General features: G+C 36.5%; 2 protein-coding genes across 4 annotated transcripts in view; one reads left to right on the top strand and one right to left on the bottom strand.

Moving 5' to 3' along the window:
* Positions 1–162: 162 nt before the first annotated feature.
* On the bottom strand, positions 163–17,381 carry cars1 (cysteinyl-tRNA synthetase 1). Of its 3 annotated transcripts, XM_016237558.1 has the most exons (23): positions 17,173–17,296; positions 15,837–16,073; positions 15,180–15,271; positions 14,163–14,251; positions 13,743–13,839; positions 13,482–13,580; positions 11,180–11,329; positions 10,842–10,982; positions 9,709–9,797; positions 9,464–9,585; positions 9,017–9,129; positions 8,726–8,854; positions 8,163–8,292; positions 7,348–7,451; positions 5,959–6,056; positions 5,678–5,867; positions 5,415–5,483; positions 5,160–5,241; positions 4,858–4,938; positions 4,713–4,780; positions 3,656–3,715; positions 1,364–1,447; positions 163–1,169 (listed from the first exon to the last, which is right to left on the bottom strand). In XM_016237558.1, the coding sequence occupies exons 1-23, from the start codon at positions 17,192–17,194 to the stop codon at positions 1,041–1,043; spliced, it is 2,475 nt and encodes an 824-aa protein (XP_016093044.1). In that variant the 5' UTR covers positions 17,195–17,296; the 3' UTR covers positions 163–1,040. The 3 variants fall into 3 exon arrangements, with proteins under 3 accessions (XP_016093044.1, XP_016093047.1, XP_016093046.1); XM_016237561.1 differs by lacking the exons at positions 15,837–16,073; positions 17,173–17,296 and adding an exon at positions 17,308–17,381 and having other exon boundaries at positions 165–1,169; XM_016237560.1 differs by lacking the exon at positions 15,837–16,073 and having other exon boundaries at positions 166–1,169.
* A 3,068-nt stretch (positions 17,382–20,449) lies between these two features.
* Positions 20,450–21,781, top strand: part of LOC107554890 (myosin-binding protein C, cardiac-type-like) — a 40,277-nt gene continuing 38,945 nt past the window's right edge. The window contains exon 1 of the mRNA XM_016237535.1: positions 20,450–20,474. Coding sequence (XP_016093021.1) covers positions 20,450–20,474 — 25 coding nt within the window. The remainder of the gene's footprint in view (positions 20,475–21,781) is intronic.

Below are 21,781 nucleotides of genomic sequence, written 5' to 3'. Positions count from 1 at the left end.
TAGTTTTATTAATTTGTGCAACCACGAATAAGAGACACAAAATAATTTTGCATTTACATTAAATCATACAACAACAAAAAAAATCGCTCTTAAAAATGTATTGCATGTTTTAAGCACGTTTTATTTGTAACATTTCTGCCAAGCTGCTATTAAAGTCACATTCTGAGTCACGCCACTCAGTAATTGACTCGGTTCATTCGTATTGATTCCGTGCTATTCATTAAACAAGTATTCAGTTCAATACGTTCACCAGGCTTATGTGAAGCTCTGTGCATATGTTTTATGACCGTAAACTTAATATCTGTAGCTGTTCTTACAGTATTAGACTACAACTGTATGAACAAAACTTTTCTAGACAAGTCTTTATGGCAACATTTGCAGAAATAAGTTACTAGGGACAAACGAGCATCAGACATTATTCAAAATCCTTTTATATTTTGGTATTTCATGTTCTTATAAAGAGTATGTTAATACTAACAATAATTGGTGCTCCTATGTATGCCTCTGTTTTTCCATTTGTCGTAAACCAACAAACCTGAGGTCCCTTCATTCCTGTATCATCTGAGATATTTTGATTCTGGAGGAATCATATGTATCACTAGCCGATGTGTAAACAGTGTTTCGGAAAAAAACACCTCTTTGACCAGCCAGATTTAAAAAAATCAATGATGAAAACATTGTATGCTTGATCCATTTCCACATTAACGGCTAAATATTTCTTACATACTTCATATAAACCACCAAACCCACATTAGAAAAGTTCTGATATACTTGCATCTTTGTTCTATGTGTGCAAAAAGCACATAATATACCCTTAATATCATAGTCATAAAATACCCCTCAAAGTCATTATTGCAGAGCATCAAAAAACAATGACCTTCCAACCATGACCAGAAGGATTTGGCAAAACCTTACCAAAGTTAAGAGCCAAAACTCACAGATGAGGTCTTTAAGTTTTGCTGCCTTTTCGCATACACAAGACAAGTTCACAACAGACAGTAAGGGCGGATGGCAGATCACATCAGACTCAACACATGTTCTCAGCTCCCGTTCTGGGTCGACTGGAGGTATTCATTATACAGCTTCTCTTGTGCCTCGTAAAGCTTGCGAAGCTTTTTGGTCAGTCCCTTACTGAGCTCCTTTCCCTCAGCATCATGCGTTGGGAAGCCCTGTATAAGCAAAGGACAGACATGCTATTAGCATTTCTGAATAAATGTGACCAAATGATTAAAAATTCATAAGGACTCATCCATCCCCTAAAGACCAATAATCACCTTGAAATGGGTCCAACATACAGTACATACAGTAGTGTGATTTAAACGAGTGTATCTTATGACAAAGAAGACTGAATGGTTTGCATTACCATTTCGTCAAAGATGGAGTACTTGTCAGTCTCTGACCGGAACATTTCACTGGGTTTAACCTTCATTTTTGCCAACTTTGCCATCTATGACATCAAATATACAAATATTTATAATACAAATTATTCCAAACAATGAATGAAGCACAAACAAGAATACACTTCTCGCAATGTATTTAAAAGTAATATATCTATATATATATATATATATTAGGGGTGCAACGGTTCTCTGTAAAAAATCGAACCATACCGTTCTCCACACACGGTTCGGCGTGCACTAGGACCCTGGTTCAACTTAAATCTGACAATGCATCTGTAATACGGTTTGTTAGAGTTTGGCTAATGCATGTTTCTGTTGATGGATACAAATTCTGGCTTCCCAATACATTACAACAAGAGCGATGAGAGAGAAAAAAACAATACGTGGACAAACCAGTCACTCTTTGTTCAATGCGAGTGCTTTATGCTGTAATAACTGTCATTTATCAAATGATATCATCACGTGTTGATAGCGCAGGTGAGACCTGAACAGCACACGTTGGTATCTGTGTTTAAGCTAAACTCATTTAAGCTTTGCCAGTTTAAATATTAAAGAGCCAAAAGACGTGAACTTGCGCGCCCAGTGAGAAGATTTGTGCGTGCGCTCATCCGAAGCACCTGAAGCGTCTCAGAACGCGTGCAAATATTAAGCTCTCTGTGAAGTACTGTGTTTGAATGGACAAATTCACACAAAAATTATGTCAAAATGCTCGTCTTGGTGAGTATCCTAGCAGACATAGGCTGCGTTCCACTCCACTTTTAGACACGCACTCGCAAACTTCCCTAAGCACGTCCCCTCGGGGGAATCCCCGCTGCCATTCGTCTCAGAACGCGTGCAAATATTAAGCTCTCTGTGAAGTACTGTGTTTGAATGGACAAATTCACACAAAAATTATGTCAAAATGCTCGTCTTGGTGAGTATCCTAGCAGACATAGGCTGCGTTCCACTCTTAATATATAAATTATTTTTTATGAACATTTATAACAGCCCAAACATACCTAAATACATATAGAATTCTGCACCAAACAAATTCATAAGGGAAAAAATGTAAACAATGGTCTGCTTCATATGCACACTTCAGGCCGCTCCATAGACCACAATGCAACATGATTATGACGTCATCGCAGATTGCGTTTAATTTATCTCCACCCCAAACAACTCTATAATATATAAATTATTTTTTATGAACATTTATAACAGCCCAAACATACCTATATACATATAGAATTCTGCACCAAACAAATTCATAAGGGAAAAAATGTAAACAATATACCAACTCCATAGCTGATTCTAGGTGATCAAGGGCTTAGGACGTTCCAGTTCAGTCCATTCCAAGGGTTCCGCCAGAAATGGGCACTCATGCAACGTAATCAATGACGTACATCCGAGTAAATGAGACGGAGGGAAGTTTGAGAGTGAAGGGCATAAAAAAAACGGACTGGAACGCAGCCATAGCCGGCTGAACATACAGTATCAGTGCACTGGATCAGTGCGTTCTCTTAAAGGGGTCATATAATGCTTTTTTAAAGATCATTATTTTGTGTATTTGGTGTAACAGAATATATTGATAATAAATGTAAAGACAGAGCCCGAAAGGGGAACAGAGTCACGTAACAGACACAGTGATGAAGCTGGTATGTGTTTGCAGTACACAAGCCACGGTTAAGACTGCTGACTCCACTGTGATGTGGACCCCCCCTCTCTCTCTCGCTCGCGCACACACGCGCGTGCGCGCACACACACACACACACACGATGCGCAAAACTCCGCATCAGCAACAACACAGAAATCACTCACTGCTCTTGATTGAATAACTTCTGTAACTTTAATAAGGATTAATCTTTAATTTATACAGTCAAATATGCAATGTTATTTACATTTGATTACTTTATTCAATTTTTGTACCTAAAAACTAATGTTAGACCTACCTAAAAAAAAACTGAAAAGCACTGTTTATTTTTTTTGTATCTTTATTGTATCTATTGTATTTATTTGTGCTGTTGCTTGTAGTTAGATTATTTGTTATCCTCATTATTTTTATTTGACAATAGTTTTTTCCCCTAAACATGGCACATACCGAACCGTACCAGAACCGTGACTCTAAAACCGTGATACAAACCGAACCGTGAGTAAGTTGAACTGTTGCACCCCTAATATATATATATATATATATATATAGACATGAGAGAATTTTTACATGAAGAGGGACTCAATTATGAAGTGTGTTAAGGGGTTTCTGTGATTGTTCTATTCACCTCTTGTTCTTGTTTCTTCTTGGCAGCCTCCTCTTTTTTCTTTTTCTTTTCATCTTCCATCTTGAAACAGTAAAGAATAAGTGGAAATTAATTACAAATTTACATTAATATTAAACAATTACTAGAAAAAGTAATTACAAGAAATGACTTTTATTCAGCAAGGATGCATTAAATTGATCAAAAATTAGTTAAAACTTTTGTTTCAAAAGATTACCATTTCAAATAAATGCTGTTTTTTTTTATTTATTCCAAAAATCCAGAATAAAACATATAACGCTTTCCACAAAAACATTGAACAGCACAACTGTTTTCAATATCATACTGTAACTGTTTCTCAGCTTTGCCATCAAAGGAATAAATTACACATTCAAATATATTAAAACAGAAACAAGTTATTTTAAACTGTAATATTTCACAAGTGATGATCAAGTAAATGCAGAATAAGTATTTTAAAATATTTTTTAAAATTCTTACAGAGTCCAAACTTTTGAACAGTAGTGTGTTCATAGTGTATTTTAATTTTCAAATATGAAGATGCTCATAAACCAACAGAGAAGTCTCAGAGATGCCCCTACCACCTTCCTTTTTTTAGAAACGCTATTTGCTGTGACCATCTCAGGTGGATCATGACTGATCTGCGGAATGTGTCCAGAGCAGTAAGCGTGCATACGAGGCTCAAAGGAGTAATTTAAAGAAGATACAACAATAAACCGATGCAACTTGAGTCCTTACAATTCATTCTAAAGACCGTCATTTACACTGACAAGCTCGAAAGTCCTAAATACATTTTTCATGACCTGGTTTGCATTTGAATCATTTCTTTTGTGATGCCTGATATGCTAAGGAACTTTTTTTCCATTGACAGAAGGAACGTATCACCTTACCCTGGTGGAGTGATCATTTTGATCTGATTAATGACTAATTTCAACCTAATAAGGTGCACTGCAGACCAGCAGTACTATATGTGAAACGAGATACAAAACCTACACCACTGACACCAAATAAATCAAGTAGAGATATCATAGTATACTGCCAAGTAGATGGATTCTGCAATTACCTTCTTCTTCTCTTCTCTTTCCTTCAGAAGGGTTTCTTTGTCCATCAATTTCACAGATGTGGGAAGTCCTTAGAAAAACAACAAAAAACATTGTCATTTTCCATGACGTTCAGGGTTTAATAAAATCTCTGTAGCTTTCATTTACCATCACGATCCTCCAGTCGGACACCCAGCTCAGGTAAAGTATCATCACGCAATTCGTCACACAGCCTCAGCAATTCTGTCACTGGAAAACAAACAGATTTCCCTAATGAATCCTCTTTTGTGCGTAAAAAGCACAATCTGTATTGTATGCAAATGTCTGTTGGAGCTACAGCTACAACAACAACCATAAAAAAGGAAACAAATCTTACAAAGAAATAAATTAGAACAAACTAAACGACTTGAGTACACATTGTAGGTCTTTGCTCTAAAATATTAATAAATAAAACACCCCGAGAGATTGACCTTTCTTCTCTCTTGCAATTTTTCTGACGTCTTCCCTGAAATCCGACAGCACTGACAAATAGGGCATGACTGTGTTCTCGAGCTGAAACAGAAATTAAAAGATTAAGAAGAGTTTAATGACTGGACAACAATCCACAAAAAAGCATTATTATATTGAATCATTAAATGACGTGTCTTCACAACTCTGGCTTTGTAGCAGAAATTAAAAGGAAAACCTTTGATGAATCAAAACATGGTCTGATTGGTGTGGCTTACATCAGAATCCTGTCCGTTTCCTCCAACAGGGAAGCCAATGGGCTCAGCTCCCTCAATCGCTCCAAATGTCTGTCAAAGCAGAAAACAGTTTTAGCAAGCACTTCAATGTGCATCCATTGTTTCAGTTTCTGTCTCTAAATCTCAGCTTATTCATTGTAGCAATCCGAGTGAAGAATTTTAGAGATAGTAGAGAAACAAGCGTTCTCTTGTTGCATCCAGGTATCAAAGTCAAGCTCTATATAACTACTTTTTTGTCTCGCTACCTTAAGCATGTCGGTCAAGTACAGGGCAATGCTCTGCAGCAGCATGCGGTTAGGCGGTAGTTTTGCACTCCTTCTGGCAGCCATGTAGGTGTTACTCTGACCGACAAGAGCCCGTATCTCCTCCAGAGCCGAACGAGTGTCTATGTTGTCACACAATGCCTCATGAACTGATGTTTTCTTCTCATAGAAGCTACACAAACACACACAAATTACTGTAATGGGTGATAAAGCTTTATTTTTTAGAAGAGAGACGGTGTAGTCTTAAGGAACATATGGGTCACCTTTTGTTTAGTTCAATCTCCTCAGCTTCCCATTTCTCAAACTGGCCAGTGATGTCTGTAGGGCTCCTCAGAATATCTTTAACATTTAGGAAGAACTCCTGTGGAAACAAAATGAGAGGAGCGAACGCAAAAACAGTCATGAAGGACTTTTTCATTTGCTCTCTTAAAAGAATATTTAATTTTAAGTTATGTGCTTATAATATAAGCTTATAAACCATTCAAACGTTTGGGGTTAGTACGTTTTTACCATTTTAACCTTTTTTTTTTTTTTCAAGGTTCTTTGAAGAATATTTCAAAAGAACAGCATTCATTTGAAACCGTAATCATGTAAAAAGTCCTCATTTTCGAGCAACTTATTGCATCCTTGCTGAACAATATTATTAATTTATTTTTAAAAGAAAAATCTTACTGACCCCAAACGTGATATATATGCTGTGGTAATAAACAACCAGCCACAGATGTTGTTGTATTTAATCCAGCATTTTCCTTTAAATTGTTTAATTAAATATTTTACCATATTAAGGGTTAACATATTCAGACAATCCACAATCCATAAAATAAATACAAAATTAATATAAAAAAACCCAGCAGGTTCCTATTACTTCAAGGTCTAAGGGTAGTGAACTTGTGTCTGCATTATTATAAATACACTTTAACCATAATTTTCTTAAGGCAGTTTGTAAGTGTTTGGGGGAAAAAATTAAATAAAAAAAACCCTACCACAGCTAGACTGCTCTTAAAATACTGTTTTTTGTGTTAACTAAGTGTGCAACATTTCCCACACTGCATACACTAACACCACTCTCAGCTTTTTAATGTACTTTGTTTGAATATTTACAGCTTTTACTTCTAATTTGGGACCTCAGAACCTCTATTCATCTCCAGTTATATTTCAGACAAATTCTGTTGAGGGAATTGCACTATTATTGCATCACCGTCTAATAAGCCATCTTCATTTTTACTCAAGTACAGCCTTTGGAGGTGCACTGGGGTAGAGGGAAAAACACTGTGTCTCATTAAGATCCTAACCTCAAGTTCGGGTGAGGCTGGTCTAAAAAATATAGCGTGTAGGTCAGTCATAGGTAACCTTCGCATACTTCCCATGCTAATGGCTGCCTGTGTGTTTCAGGCAAATTTGGAACTCTGCCCATGTTATATTCCTTGGTGACAGAGTAATTGATAGGTGGAAAGAAGCGCAAGACAGAATTAATGCGCCCTGAAGGACACACGCTATTCTCCGACCTTCTGGGTTCTTGAAGGAATCTAGATAAGCCTATTGTGCACTCATGAGGATTCTGTATGCTGATAAGTGGCTGATATTAAATTTGGACAGACTATGAATTTTGGGTACTTTTCTCCCCCACTGCTTCTTCCACGTTTCTCACTCACATTTATGAATCTCTCATATTGGATGGCTGACTCCATTGTGTTGTTGGAGTAGTCCAATGTGTCTTTCCACGAATGCATCAGAAAGGCCAAACGAAGCTGTCTTGCTAAAAGGAAATAAAGCACAAATGCACAATGTCAGAACTTCTTTTTGTAGTTAATAAATGGATAAATGTGCAAGGCAGAATAAATGACCACACAAACACTAATGTATAGACACCACAGAAACTCCTATAGGTCAATGACAAACAAGGATGTTTGAGAAAAGAAAAAAAAATACAAATATATGTGCCAAGGTCTTAGTAATCTTTTCATCACTGTTGCAAAGATGTCAAGTGGTATATCCATCTAGTAAAAAAAATACATTCTTTGCCCCTTGAAGACACAGGACTTAATCATTATTTTTCAAAAAAAGTTACTGAACATTTCCAAAGTCAAAAACAATGACAGTGATGAATAAACTTACTCAATTTGGCCTGAATAAAACATGCCCTTTCATTTAAGAGGACAAAATGGGTGATATTTTCCAAGAAATATAAAGACCTTGACACACACTCATGAGGGTCTTAAGGGTTTCTCTCTTTTTTCCCCCCTTTTTTTAAACCCTTCAAAGAACAAAAATAATAACAATAATGATAATAATCTTAAAAATTATTTTGATTTGGAAATTGAAAACATACAGGTTATTCAAAGTTAAACAATTTCATAAAAAAAAACAAAAAAACAATTTAGACCAAAAAAAAAAGTCTTTGACCCATATGCAGATGTCTAAATATGTAACAGCGATACTTATAATAATATAATCATATTATAATTACCCGTATGTTTGGCCAGGGCATCTTTGATAGTAATAAAGTTCTTCAGAGATTTGGACATCTTGCATCCGGCGATGGTCAGGTGACCCGTGTGTAAGAAATATCGTACCCAGTGATCATTCTCAAAGTATGCCTGTTCAAAAAAAAAAAAACATTGACATACAGCAATCCAGGGACAGGACCAAGTTCTTTATCATCAGTTTTCAGATTTAATAATAACTAGAAACCATCCGTTTACATGGCAATGCTCAAAACGCCAAAATGTATCCTTTGTAGTTGATGACAGCAAAATATTTCATCACTACATCATGTCACCTCTATATGCTCTTGCAAAATAAGAAAAAAGTGCACTGTTACAGTGGCTATAATAACATGCATATCAAACAGAAATGTGTATTTTAATTACAAGTTTGACAAAGACATGAATGGTTTAACTAGTCGGAAACTTGCCATTATGGTAATTCCAACATGACATGAATTCTGCATTAACCTGTACTGAATAATGAACAGGATTCTAATAACAGCTTTAAAACATTTTTCATATGAGCACATTGTAATTTTCTCACCTCAGATTGCGCCAATTCATTGTCATGATGAGGAAAACGCAAGTCAAATCCTCCTCCGTGGATATCCATAGACTGTCCCAAAATGGATCCAGCCATGGCAGAACACTCAATATGCCATCCAGGTCTCCCCTTAAACATCCCCAGGAGAAATTTAGATATTGAACTCACAAACATTACCAATGCATTCAAAACTTTGTTGCGTTATATTAAAATGACTAAGCAGTCTCCAACTGTGGAGACATTTTAAGGTATGTTCATCTATGCATGTCTTCCTGATGTGTACTTCCTCACCTTTCCCCAAGGGGAGTCCCAAGATGGTTCTCCAGGCTTGGAGGCCTTCCACAGTGCAAAGTCATTCTGTGATCTCTTTTCACTAAGTCTGTCTGCTGAGATACTCAAGTCTCCTGGAAGAGTTAAAAAAGAAATTCACTCATTAGAAAAAAAAAACATAAAATGTCCAAGTGAACACTGAAGAAAACACTTAAGAATTTTTTTTTTTAAATGCCCTGACGTCCTGTTATACAATGGATAATTCTGGCTTGTTGTATCCACTGCTCAGATTATTATCGAGCTATATGCATTATCTAGTAATTGCCCTATTGGTGTGCATCAATACAACTGTATAACAGCAATAGTGCAATGCCATTCCACAGTCGAACTGGATACATTTATTGTACTTCTCAAAGGCCCACTTAGAGTAAATCATTTTAAGGGACGTATTGCAATTTATTCCTGTACCTTCTCCTTCTTGAAGAGCCTTCTGATCACCAACAGCTTCTGGTACAAGTTTGGCATAAGAGTGAGCAGGGCAGGAATCAAACTTTGCTGTGTCAAAATATACTGATCCATTTGACCCGTATCTTGTGAGAAAAGAGCAGAAATTCATTCTTAGACATTTTCTCTGAAAGCAGTGTTTTTGTTTATGGGTTATATCATGAAATATCAAAATAATCAATCTAGAAAGAAGACAGCTCTATGCCTACCCATAACCGTTGTCCACAATTCTTTTGACAAATGCCACGATCTCTGGCACGTACTCGCTGACCCGTGTGAGAACATCAGGAGGGAGGACCTGTCAATCAAAGACAACACAGGCTTTCATCCATGCTCAGACTTAACATGTTTTAACATATCGGTAAGAACATGCATCACAATATATACAATACATAATACACAGTGTTGGGGTGTAACTAGTTACTTGTAAGGCAATACGGCATTACGTAATTTAATTACAAAATAAATTTGTTGTAATCTGTTACAGTTACTAGGGGGAAAAGGTGTAGTTAAATTACAGTTACTTATGAAAATGTTAACGATTACAAAGTGGGTTACATCTGAATATTTTCTGTAAAAAGCTAGGATATGTTGAATAATATTAATCTGTTGCTTTGCCTGTTTTTGGTGTGCATGATGCCTCCTGCCATTTAAAGGCCTTTTAGCAAAGCGATGCTATTCTGATGCTTTTGATTGGTTCTCTTGTTTGAATTTGCAGCGTACCACTTCTGCCAATTATATCAATCCACATTGCAACTGAAATCTTTAGACTACAAACTGCCTGAGAGCTGATTAACTGATTAACAGTTAAAAACATCTGTTAGAAATGTAGAAAAGTCATCAAAAAGTAATCCGCTACATTAATGAAGTAATTGAAATAATTACACTACTTGTTACATTTTAAATAGGGTAACTTGTAATCTGTAACCTACTACATTTCCAAAGTAACCTTCCCAACACTGATAACACAACAGCACAACTGTTTTCAACACAGATAATAATAATGTTCAATGTTTCTTGAGCACCAAATCAGCATATTAGAAATAGCTTCTGATGGAAGACGTGACATTAAAGACTGCAGTAATGATGCTGAAAATTCAGCTTTGCTGTCACAGAAATAAATCATATATAATATATTTTTATTTTAAATTGTAATCATATTTCACAATATACTGTTTTTACTGTATTTCTGATCAAATAAATTCAGCCTCGGTGAGCCTGAGACTTCTTTTTAAAAACATAAAAAAATGACTGACCCCACATTTGTGAACAGTAGTGTATATACATATTAGTTGGGTCATTTTCAAGCAACTGAATTACTCGTCAGTATTAGTTCACTCACATTCAGGGCTTCCATATCTTTGTGGTACTCTCCCTCCCAGTACTTTGGCAACAAAGAAAAGATTGAGTTTTCTGTCACTTGGCTCCCAAATTGGCAGTCTAACCAATCTGACAAGAGATCCTTAGCCTCTTCCAATAAGACCTAGAAATGAAAACCATTAAGAAAGAACCAGTTAGTTTCAGAACCATGCCATGAATTCAAATGATCTCATGAAACACTATGTTAATTGATGTGTCACTGAAACACATCAGTCAAATAATTTTGAAAAAATGCCTCATATGGCCCTGATCTAACTAGGTCACATTAAGTATTTTTAAAAAGCTGCTCAAATAATTTACCTGTGCCTGATTCTGGAGTGTATCGCCTGCAGCGTTGCTCTGCACTGCCATCTGCAGGGGACCCAGGGCAGCTTCCACTGCTGCATCCAGCCTCTCCAGCATCTGCTTCTTATCTGGGTCAGTAGTCTCAGCAAGCTTGGCTTTAAACGGCTAAACACAATAAAACCAAATTACATTAAAGCACAGTGATGGGGAAAGAGATGAAAGCAATGAAAACATTTTTGTGAAGGCCAGTAACCTACAGTCTAGCGGTTTGAGGTGGTCAGCAAAATGACTAATTTCATTACTTAATGATAGCTCTTTCAATACTTCAGGATATTGTATAAATCTTTATTATCTTGCTAATGTGAAAGCAACCATGTCACACATAAGTTGTGTGAAAACTGAAGACAGACCTGAACTATTAGAAGAGGAGTTTATTTTTGATAGCATCAATTAGAGCAAATAATTCAAAAATTTCAGAACATGCAGTATTTCTATCAGTCTTAAAGTTTGCTTGAAATAAAAACTGCAACCGTCTTTTTGTCCATATAAACCTTAGTCAGGGTAGCAACATTTAATTTTTGACAGGAATGAAATCAAGGTTGTGAGGAATAGAAGTACAGTGCGTTCAATTGATTGTACTGTTGATTAACAACATGCCGATTGTTTCTGAAAGAAAAAAAAAACTTTTTGTTGACAAAAACACCATAAAAAGTTTTGAGAGTTGGTGAAAATAAGTAAAGACTATAGAAAGACAATAAGTCCATCCCCCACAGCCTCGTTTTCATGGCTATAGTGAGACATATCTGAATAAAAAGCTTCTCATAGTCATTGGCTAATTCTACAATTGTTTCATGCGAGTCACAGGTTGCTGGAAGGGAATGATTGAAACTTGATTTGCTATTGGGCATCCTTACAGCCCTGCCCTCACGCCAATGTACACGTCATCAGAGAAGAGATGCAGAAGAGGGCATGTTAATGGTACTGATTAAAAATTACGAGAGCGCGGTTTTTTTTAGGGGTGTCAATAGATTAAAATTTTTTATCTAATTAATCACACCCTTTTTCTGTGCTTAATCGCGATTAAATCGCACACTTCATGAAATTAAGCATAGACCCCATTTATCTTGTACTCCAAAAAGACACCAAAGAACCAAATGAAATAAGGAGCCTATATAAGCATATATGAAAGAAAAAAAATGCAAAAAAAACAACATCTGAATTGAATAGTATGTGTAAAGTGCAACAGCAAATAGCATTTTAGAGAAGACAAGTTGCGATACCGAACAAGACCACATGGTGATGCCAAAAAAACCCCAAACCAATCGACGGCTGACTGCATACTACAGTACACGGATCCATTCAGAATAACTAAACAGCAACATACACATGCCAAATCAAAACATTATCGTGAATGTGTGTGGAAACAACGTGAATGTACGGAAATGTCTGTGCCTGTGCATAAATACAATGTGCAATCAGTGCGTCAAGAGCACTCATACATGCATTATTATAACGGACCTTGATTGCAGTCTTCATCCATCAAAACTTTACTAGCGAGACTGGTTATCCAGTCGAGAAAACGTAGTTTGCATCTCATCTGGCCATACAGCGGTGGGATGTGTTGACAAACCGTTCAGTCTGTACTTCTGTACTTCACACAGTGCGTGTGACGTGTGAGGGTTCGCGCTCTTCAGAGACAATCACAGAATATGACAGAGCTCGTGTTTTAAAGCGAAACACACTGGAATGAATAATTCACTGAAAACGCAACGTGAGTCTCTGTTCTCTCTGCAATCTCTGGTGAAATCAGCCTGGTTTCCTTTATATCAGCGCTGTTTTGGACGTATTGTTTGAATGCATTCGCTTACTGGATCATTGGACTGAAAACTTTCCCGGAGTTTAGCGACTTAAAATGATCTGATCGCAAGCAGAGAAGCAAAATTGGGTTAAAGGGTTAGAAAAGAAATTGTGCTTCAGTAATTTTGCGTTAATTGCGTTAAATTATTTTAACGCGTTAAGGATTGTAAAATGAATTGCACGCGTTAACGCGTTAACGTTGACAGCCCTAGTTTTTTTTTAATAACAATGATGTGCAAGGATAAATCATTTATAACTGTAAAACTGCATCAAATTTGTTAATCTTGATTTTATGGTGTCTTTAAATTGGTACTCTCAGTGTCTGAAACATGCAAATGCTAAAAAAAACATTTTCCCACAGAAAAGGAAACTCATACAGGCTTTAAACCCCACAAGTCTGCTTAAACGATAACAGGATTCACTTGGACCGAAATGTCCACTGTATGAGTGATACCCTCACCGTTCGTGCCGTTAACACATCCTGCAGTATCTGAGAGGGACTGGGCTTCTTCTCTCTGTACTGCTCCATCAGGTAGTTCTGTCGGGCTCTTTTGATGATCTGTAACGAAGAGGTCACACTGATGATTGGATCTTGAGAACACTGTATCACATGTGGCCTTCAGAATTAAAGCAGCAGTTTCATTTGACCAAAAGTATGAGGTATTAGGTTATATAGAATAATGTCAACTACATTCAGACTCTGCGCAAACACTGCTCTTACTTTGTCATCAATATCTGTGATGTTCATACAGTAGAAGACATCGTATTTGAAATAATCCTTCAGTATTCTCCGCAGTATGTCAAAAGAAATGTAGGACCTGAAAGAACAAAGGCACTGATTGAATCCTCATGAAATACAGAGAACTGATACATCATAAACGCTGTGTGAGCCTTGGATGGAAGATGTTTATATTTTCTCTTTTTGCCTATGTTCATTGAACCATATTCAAACACAATAGTTCTTTGAGATTTTATTTACAGCCTCACATTCACAACTAACCACATTCTGACCCTGGATTGAAAGCTGAATGTCTGCTTCAGCCTTTTCATTGACTGTTGTGCTGTGTCTACTGTGCTGCTTTCAACAGCTGGGGAACACCGAAAACAAACAAACACTATGAATGGATGGGGAATATGTCACCTGGCATGACCCATGTGAGAAGCATCATACACTGTGGGGCCGCAGCAGTACCACAAAACCCTGTTGCCCTTCTGTGGAACAAACACCTCCTATAATGCACAAAACAAGACAGATATGAACGATTTTAACAGTTTATTATCATAAAACAGCATCCATTTTTTAAGTTTATGAAAGAAGTCTGAAATGATTTGATAATTCAGTAAATACAGTAAAAAAAACCACAGTAACATTATAATTTGAAAATAACTGTTTATATATGAATCTGTTTTCAAATGTAATTTATTCCTGTGATGGCAAACATTATTCCATTTTTCAGTGTCACAAGTGCTCACTAAAACTGAGTTTATTTGATCCAAAATACAGTAAAAACAGTAATACTGTGAAATATTTTTACAATGAAAAAACAATATTTATATAAAACAAATATATATATATATGAATATACGTTAAAATGTGATTTATTCTTCTAATAGCAAAGCTGAATTTCCAGCAGCCATTATTTCAGTTTTCAGCATCACATGATCCTTCAGAAATAATTCTAATATGCTGATTTGGTTTTATTTTATGCTCAAGAAACATTTCTTATTATTATGAAATGTTGATATTTTTGTGGAAACCTTGTTTTTGATTAATAGAAAGTTTTTTTTATTTGAATTAGAAATTTTAATCTGTAACTTAAATCTGTAACTGTAATTTAAATCTGAAACATTATAAATTACTTCACTGTCACATTCAATGAATTATGTGCATGCCCGCTGAATAAAATAATTTCTTTAAAAAAAACTTACTTACGCTTTGGGAAAAAAAATGTCTGCTAAATGACTAAATGTAAATGTAAAAAACATTATAAACATATGTTGATATTGTAGATTTTTTTAAATACTTGGACTAACTTGATTATGTTTTCGGCTACCAATACTACAGTAATATAACGTATAGAAAGTTGTGGATTTAGTCTAGTCATTTTCTGCATGTCACCCACACATTAGGCCATGTTGTTTATCTTTCATACTGTACCTTGGTCCGTGTGAGACTGTTGTAAAGACGCAGCTTTGAAATGTCTGTGCCTTCTGGCGGAGACCATGGTGGCTGCACCCGCTTTCCCTTTGCTGAAAAACAAGAGACACTTTTTTTTTAAACCCAAATTACTTTGTCTAGTTTAAAAATTATTCACCTTTACAGATTAATTTATAATATTCAACCCCTAAACTGAACAACAGGTGCATTATGGGAAATAGTTGTTCGTGCACACCTGCTGCACAATTATAAGAGGTTTTTTTTCCTCATAGAAAACATAAAAGATGTGTAAGTGAAAGTAACACATACACAGTGTGAAAGTGAAACAAAAACATATGCAAACAAGCCACTGAACATTGCGTCCAATTAAATAATTGTTTAAAACCACAAACACCTCAGTCAACTATAACTCAACCCCGTTCTGAACAAACCTGAGAAGTGATCGTCTTGTTTTGACTGTACATTTCTTGTCAGATTCCCGTCAACGCCTCAGCTCATGTATACTGACTAACACATCAAACTACCCACATCCTCAAACTCATGCAACACATACTGCAAATGTCCTCAGCACAGAAACACCAATAACTCAAAGTACAATTCAGCTACAATCTACGTTCATGCACCCTGACTACGACAGGGGGAGTTCTGTCTACTCACTGCTGCATTCTGGGGTCTGGTCATTCGTTTGGGGCTTCAGGGTGGCTATGTGTTTGTACCAGCGCAGGGCGTGGACATGCCGCTCAGGTGGGGGCCCGCTTAGAAGCGCAAAGGCTTCTGCATCCGCCTGCGAAGGCCCGTAGCCAGCCAGGTAACTGCGACTGCTCAAGTACTCATTCAGAGCCTCAACCCTGCGAGCTTCCTCACTTATGCGTAGTAAGAAGCCATAATCAAAGGCTGGGAAAACAAAAGGGCATAGACACACATAAACACACAGACGAGCAGACATTAGAAATGAGCTAAGGGCCCGTGGAGAATGACTGTATTGACACCTGTAATCCTCTCTAACCTCATTCCTCTGAAACATAAGCTGTAATAATCAGCTAACACACAATTGTGAAACAATACACTCACAACTTTCATAATGTCAATTAATTTAATAATTGCTCGAGTCAAAAAAGACATAGAGAGAGCAATACAATATTTTAAGGCAGACTCAAACAGATGGAACATATTTGGAGCACAAATAAACTTGTGAAGGGCCATTCAAATGGTTGCCGTGAACTAAAACTATTACAAATATTTTTTTTTTGTTAATTGAAATAAAGCTGAAATAAAATAAGATATAACATATTAAAAATGCATGACAAAATTCTGGAAAATGTGCGCAACGTGCAAAAGAAAATGAAACCTGTTATGAACCTGTTCTTCATGAAATCAAAACCAATTATGAATCAGTCGAGACTGAATACATCTGACTCATTTACTGAACAGCATATTATTATTATACAGCATATAATTATATATACCTCTGTCTGTGTGTGTGTGTGTGTGTGTGTGTGTGTGTGTGTGTAACATTATTTGATGTTATCTGTTCTGTTTTAATCTGATAATGATCTTACCATCTCGCAACAGACTGTATTTCGTTCCCTAAAAGACCAACAAATACTACCAGAATAATATAAACGTTAAGGAAACCGAAATTGGTAAATTCCATTCCTATATGAAATTATTTAACTCCTTACAGTATGTGTTACTTCGGCTGTCTGATTTCAGCTTATCTGTCAAAACAATGTAGCTAATATAACAATATGACAGTCACACGTGAATAGGAGAGACTCAGGCATGTTGCCATATTTAACATTACATGTTTATGTTGCGAGCGTTACCTCAATAGAATAAATAGTGGGAAGCATCCTGTAACAGCTGCAGGTTTAAATAGGACCTGCATTAATGAATAACTTAAAATAGGCCTCTACACGCGTTAATGTTCTACAGCGTACATAATGACTCTTACGTCGCAAATGAAGTAAAATAAGTAAATAGAGAAATGTACCTATATCTCCTGTGCTTGCCATTTTCCACTATCTGATGCAACAATAACGTGTCCGGAAACCCTGATAGGAAATCACAATGAAACACAGGACATGCAGGAAAGCAATGAAGTTTGACGGATCTCTAGATCATTTACACGGCTCTCTTGCGTGTCTTATCCATAGACTGTATGGTCTTATCACATACAGATCCGATGTCCTTCTGCGCCGATTACGCGAATAGTACTTCCGGACACATTTTAAAGCTCCCTTCGTTCCAAAATAAAAGTCACATGCCAACAATAATTACTTGTATAATACCGAAAGGGACTTTGATAATACTGAGCAATTTTAATGATTAAAGTGATTCATTGCTTACATTAAACATTTCCATTACCATTTTAAACATTTAGTACAAGCTTACATACAGCTTCATTACAAAGATATGTAGGCCTAACGTAGATGGCAAACAGCTTTTAACACTGTGGGTTTGCAGACCTTCTAGTTTTCCATTTATTTCCATATTGTCATAAATTATCAGATTCAATTGTCATATTTTCGTTGCTTTTGTGTGTGTGTGTGTGTGTGTGTGCATGTTTATGGGGTTTATGAGGACACACATTTGTATAATAACATGGGTATGACATAGGTATTACAACGAGAAGGGGATTTATGAGGACATTTTCAGTGCCCCCGTAATTCAAAAGGCTTATAAATAATTCAGAATGAGTTGTTTTGAAAATCTAAAAATGCAGAAAGTTTATAAAGGGGTAGGTTTAGGGGTAGGGTTGGTGTAGGGCAATAGAAAATATGGATTGTACAGTATAAAAACCATTAGGCCTATGGAGAGTCCCCATAAACCATAAAAACAAACCTGTGTGTGTTGAAATTTGTAAATACAGACCACTAGGGGGAATCCAAGTACAACCTCAGAAGGTTGATTGAATGATGACAGTAATGTCATTTTGGGTGAACTATCCCATTTAAACGGAGAAGTCTTACAAAATCACAAGCCAGTTAATAGAGTTATCATTTTTTTTCCATTTACGTGTAACCTGTCTGCCTATAACATCTATATGAAATATGCCTGGTTTAAAATCACAATAATAAAAAAATGGGGAAAACAGTGTCAGTAGCCTATATTTCTTTATTATAAACATTATTAGCGTGTGAATTATTATTAGTTTGTGAATTTCTAAGAAAACACTTGCCAGCAAGATTATTGTTTGTTTTCTTCTTTCTTTCTTTGTTGTTGTAGCCTACGAAATCACACTATTATACTGAAAGTTGCCACGCGCGATTCCATGGCATTCGTTTTTGTTATAGGTCAAGGATCCTGTCAGCCAGCTCTTATCTTAGGACTGTGACTCGAGACAGACTACAGACCCTAACCTCTTTGACAAGGGCGCAGATTACTCATAGCTGTTGAAGGCCAGACGACACAGACCTCCCCTTACAGAATACCAATGGAACGTACAAGAGTGACTCACGTAGTCTGTGAGTCTGCTTGATTTATTTGTGTTGATTGTGTTCGAGATCTCATCATCATACACCAACTGTCCAACTGTTACTCGTTTTACAATGAAACACTTAAATCGCGCTCACAGCATGTCACAGTGGTTGATAATAATTCCAGTTCACCGTGGTTCAGCTATGGCAGAACCTTTTGGATTCACACCTAGATTAGACGAAAGCCAGCTGCAGGGCCCAAGGCGAATATATAGTCATTACAACAACTGCAAATAACTTTCCTTCATGTCTATCTCCATCTGAATAAACCCTTCCATGTACTGTAGTTGTCAGTATGCAACAGCTATGTGACTGTCTGATGCTGGAATGACAAGGCACTGACAGACCTGTGTGACAGTGGTCAAAAGAGTAGGCTATGCTATCCAACACATCAAATTCGCGGACAGTTGTGCGTGGAATTGATAAACAGTTATGTAATAGAATATGACTTTTGAAAGTGTCAAAAGTTTCAAAAGGACACCAAGGAACTGTCATTTTGTCTAAAGTAATGAAATCATCAGCATAACCTGCAATGTATTTAAAAGAAGTAGGTGAATAGGGTTCTGTCAAGACACAATATTTGTGTATTACAATAGGCCTATTCAGTTAAAGGACAGGGCTAAATTTTTAAAGGTAAGGTCAAGGCAAGATACACAAATCAAAAGCTAGTGGTTGTTGATGTTCAGTTGTGTCCTTTATGTCTCAGGGTCAAAAGGTGGACGCTGGACATAAGTAGGCCTATGAGAGAAAGTGAAAGCAGTCGCAAAGTTATGTATATTAATTCCCCATAAAACAACCTTCAGAAGATATTGAAAAAGATACAAAATGTTAGTCCATTCATGTTTTATTTACAGTAAAAAAAGTTAAGTAAAAGGTGAAGTTTAAAAAAAAGTTTGTTTGATTTAAAAATGACTTGATGCGTTTCATGAGAGTTTGAAACAAAAGACCCCCCAGAGCCAGAATTGACTGTAAGGATTAACTCAACTCACAGAATGAATTCAGACACTGTTACTTCAGTGTGAACCAGACAAGCATCATTATCATTACTCAAACTAGCAAACTAGCAATGCTTGGGGAAAGGGGTCCTGCACTGGTGGGGAAGTAAACACTTTTTTCATAACTGTCAATCTCTTTGGGCCTATTTGTCCAATATAAGATTTTTTATCTTTTTATACAGCATATTTTCATTAGCAATAACATACACTCCAGTATAAAGCATCTCTTTGTTTAATTCTAGATGGAAATTGATACAATTAAATTCAGGCAACTAAATGCGTACTTTACCTTATGTAGGCTATATTAAGAAAGTATAGGCACACATCCTAAACCTATTCTTTATTTGCTGACAAGCACATAAAATATAAAGCGGAATACAAAACTACAGATGTAAAAGCTGTGGCTTCCTGAAGGTCAGAGGTTGTTCAAGAATACTAAAAATATTACAAACAAACAAAAAAAGTGTTTGAGCCCTTTCTTTGAGCAGTATGGTTGGGAGGGAACATCTGAAGATGATTAGCTACAGCCAGACTCTAAATTTACCCATCCGGTACCTGCTCCCTTATCCTTCATCCTATAGCTTCTTTATTTTCTTTAGTTCTGTTAACCAATGAAAGTGATGGATGGTGTGCTCAATCATGGTGGTAGATGGCTGAAGGGGTGGGCAGGATGGTTTGGGGCATGTACTGTGTGACATTTGGGGGGGTGGGGCGGGGGTATCTATTAAAAGAGATGTGTTGGTGTTTGAGTCCACAATGCCTGTTTGTTGGAACCCTGTAGGGACACTCAACAAGGATGCCAGAGCCAACTAAAAAAACAGGTATGACCGTGTTTATTTTGTTCATAATTCTTTGACAAATAGCACATTTTAATAAATAACACGTTTTTGTCAGTCAGGAGACTTTTAAACGGTGTTGTTTTGAGTTGTTGGTTGAGGAAATGTTACCTGAATTTTGACCCGATGTGTGCTGGGTTTTCTGTGATTATGTTCTTCTTGATTATGTGAATTGTTGTTCTGTATCATGTGAACAATTCATCTGTAGTAATTTGAACAACATATATTGGGAAATGTCAGTTGATTTGATGAGTAGTTTCATAATATTATCACAATGTTCTTTTTAAAAGTACTGCATGCTGCAGCTGCTGTTTTTTAAGCCTACTGTACGTATAGAAAGCATTCAAAGCATGTGACTGGAGTGTGACAAAGCATGAGCACCTTTCTTGAAGTTCTTCTTGGCAAACAATACATAAATTATAAACTACCTTCTTTTAAACCAAAACACCATTTGATGGCCTATCTAAGCAAAAGTGATAGAATAATGGCAGTGGATTAAAGGACCTTTTTTTCCCAAAATTGCACATAATAACCCTGCCTAAACGGGAATTAAAGGATTGTCATAATGTGATAGCACCTGTTTTGACAGCCTACTGCGGTGATATTCGCTAAGACCTACAGCATTCTAACAATGCTGTTGCATTACTTTTTAGCATTAAGCAATGGAGTTGTGGTAGCCCTAAAATCCATCTGTAGACACTTTCTCCTCCCTTTTTAATCTCTTCAGCATAATTCAAAGGTTCTAGATGAGTGGCTCTCTTCCAGGGGCCAGGGCCAAATGGGGTCCTCGGAATACTTCCAGGGAGGCCCCAATAAGTCTTAAAATGTATGTAGTTATAATCTTAATTGAAATGATAAAAAATATGTACAATATTAAACTGACATACTTTTTAAACAACAAATACCAGAGGTAAAGCTAAGTTAAGAAGGTTGAATATTGTCTTGGACAAAGTTAAAGGAGACCAAAAGGATGAGAAGCACTACCTCTTGACTCATAACAGGACATCTCCACAGCAATATGATCTTAATAATAGTTTATCATGACTGAACAGATTTTCTTTTGAAGGCTTTTGAGTGACACACCCAGGCTCTGTTTGAGGGGTAACCATCAGCATCTAGTATAAGCTTCATGATAAATGTCACCTTCATGAAATAGTTTCCCTTCCATTTCAAATGAACATGTTTCGTGCTTACCATACATTATAGTTCAAAACATATTTACCACAGAGACATCATTAGTTTATTATCACTGCTCCCAACCATCCAGATGGCAGCACTGGAACAAAGACAAT

Source organism: Sinocyclocheilus grahami, unplaced genomic scaffold (genome assembly GCF_001515645.1).
Source record: "Sinocyclocheilus grahami isolate Dianchi unplaced genomic scaffold, SAMN03320097.WGS_v1.1 scaffold518.1, whole genome shotgun sequence".
Classification (NCBI taxonomy): domain Eukaryota; kingdom Metazoa; phylum Chordata; class Actinopteri; order Cypriniformes; family Cyprinidae; genus Sinocyclocheilus; species Sinocyclocheilus grahami.
Note: the sequence above shows the minus strand (reverse complement) of the source record. Positions and strands in the feature narration are given on the sequence as shown.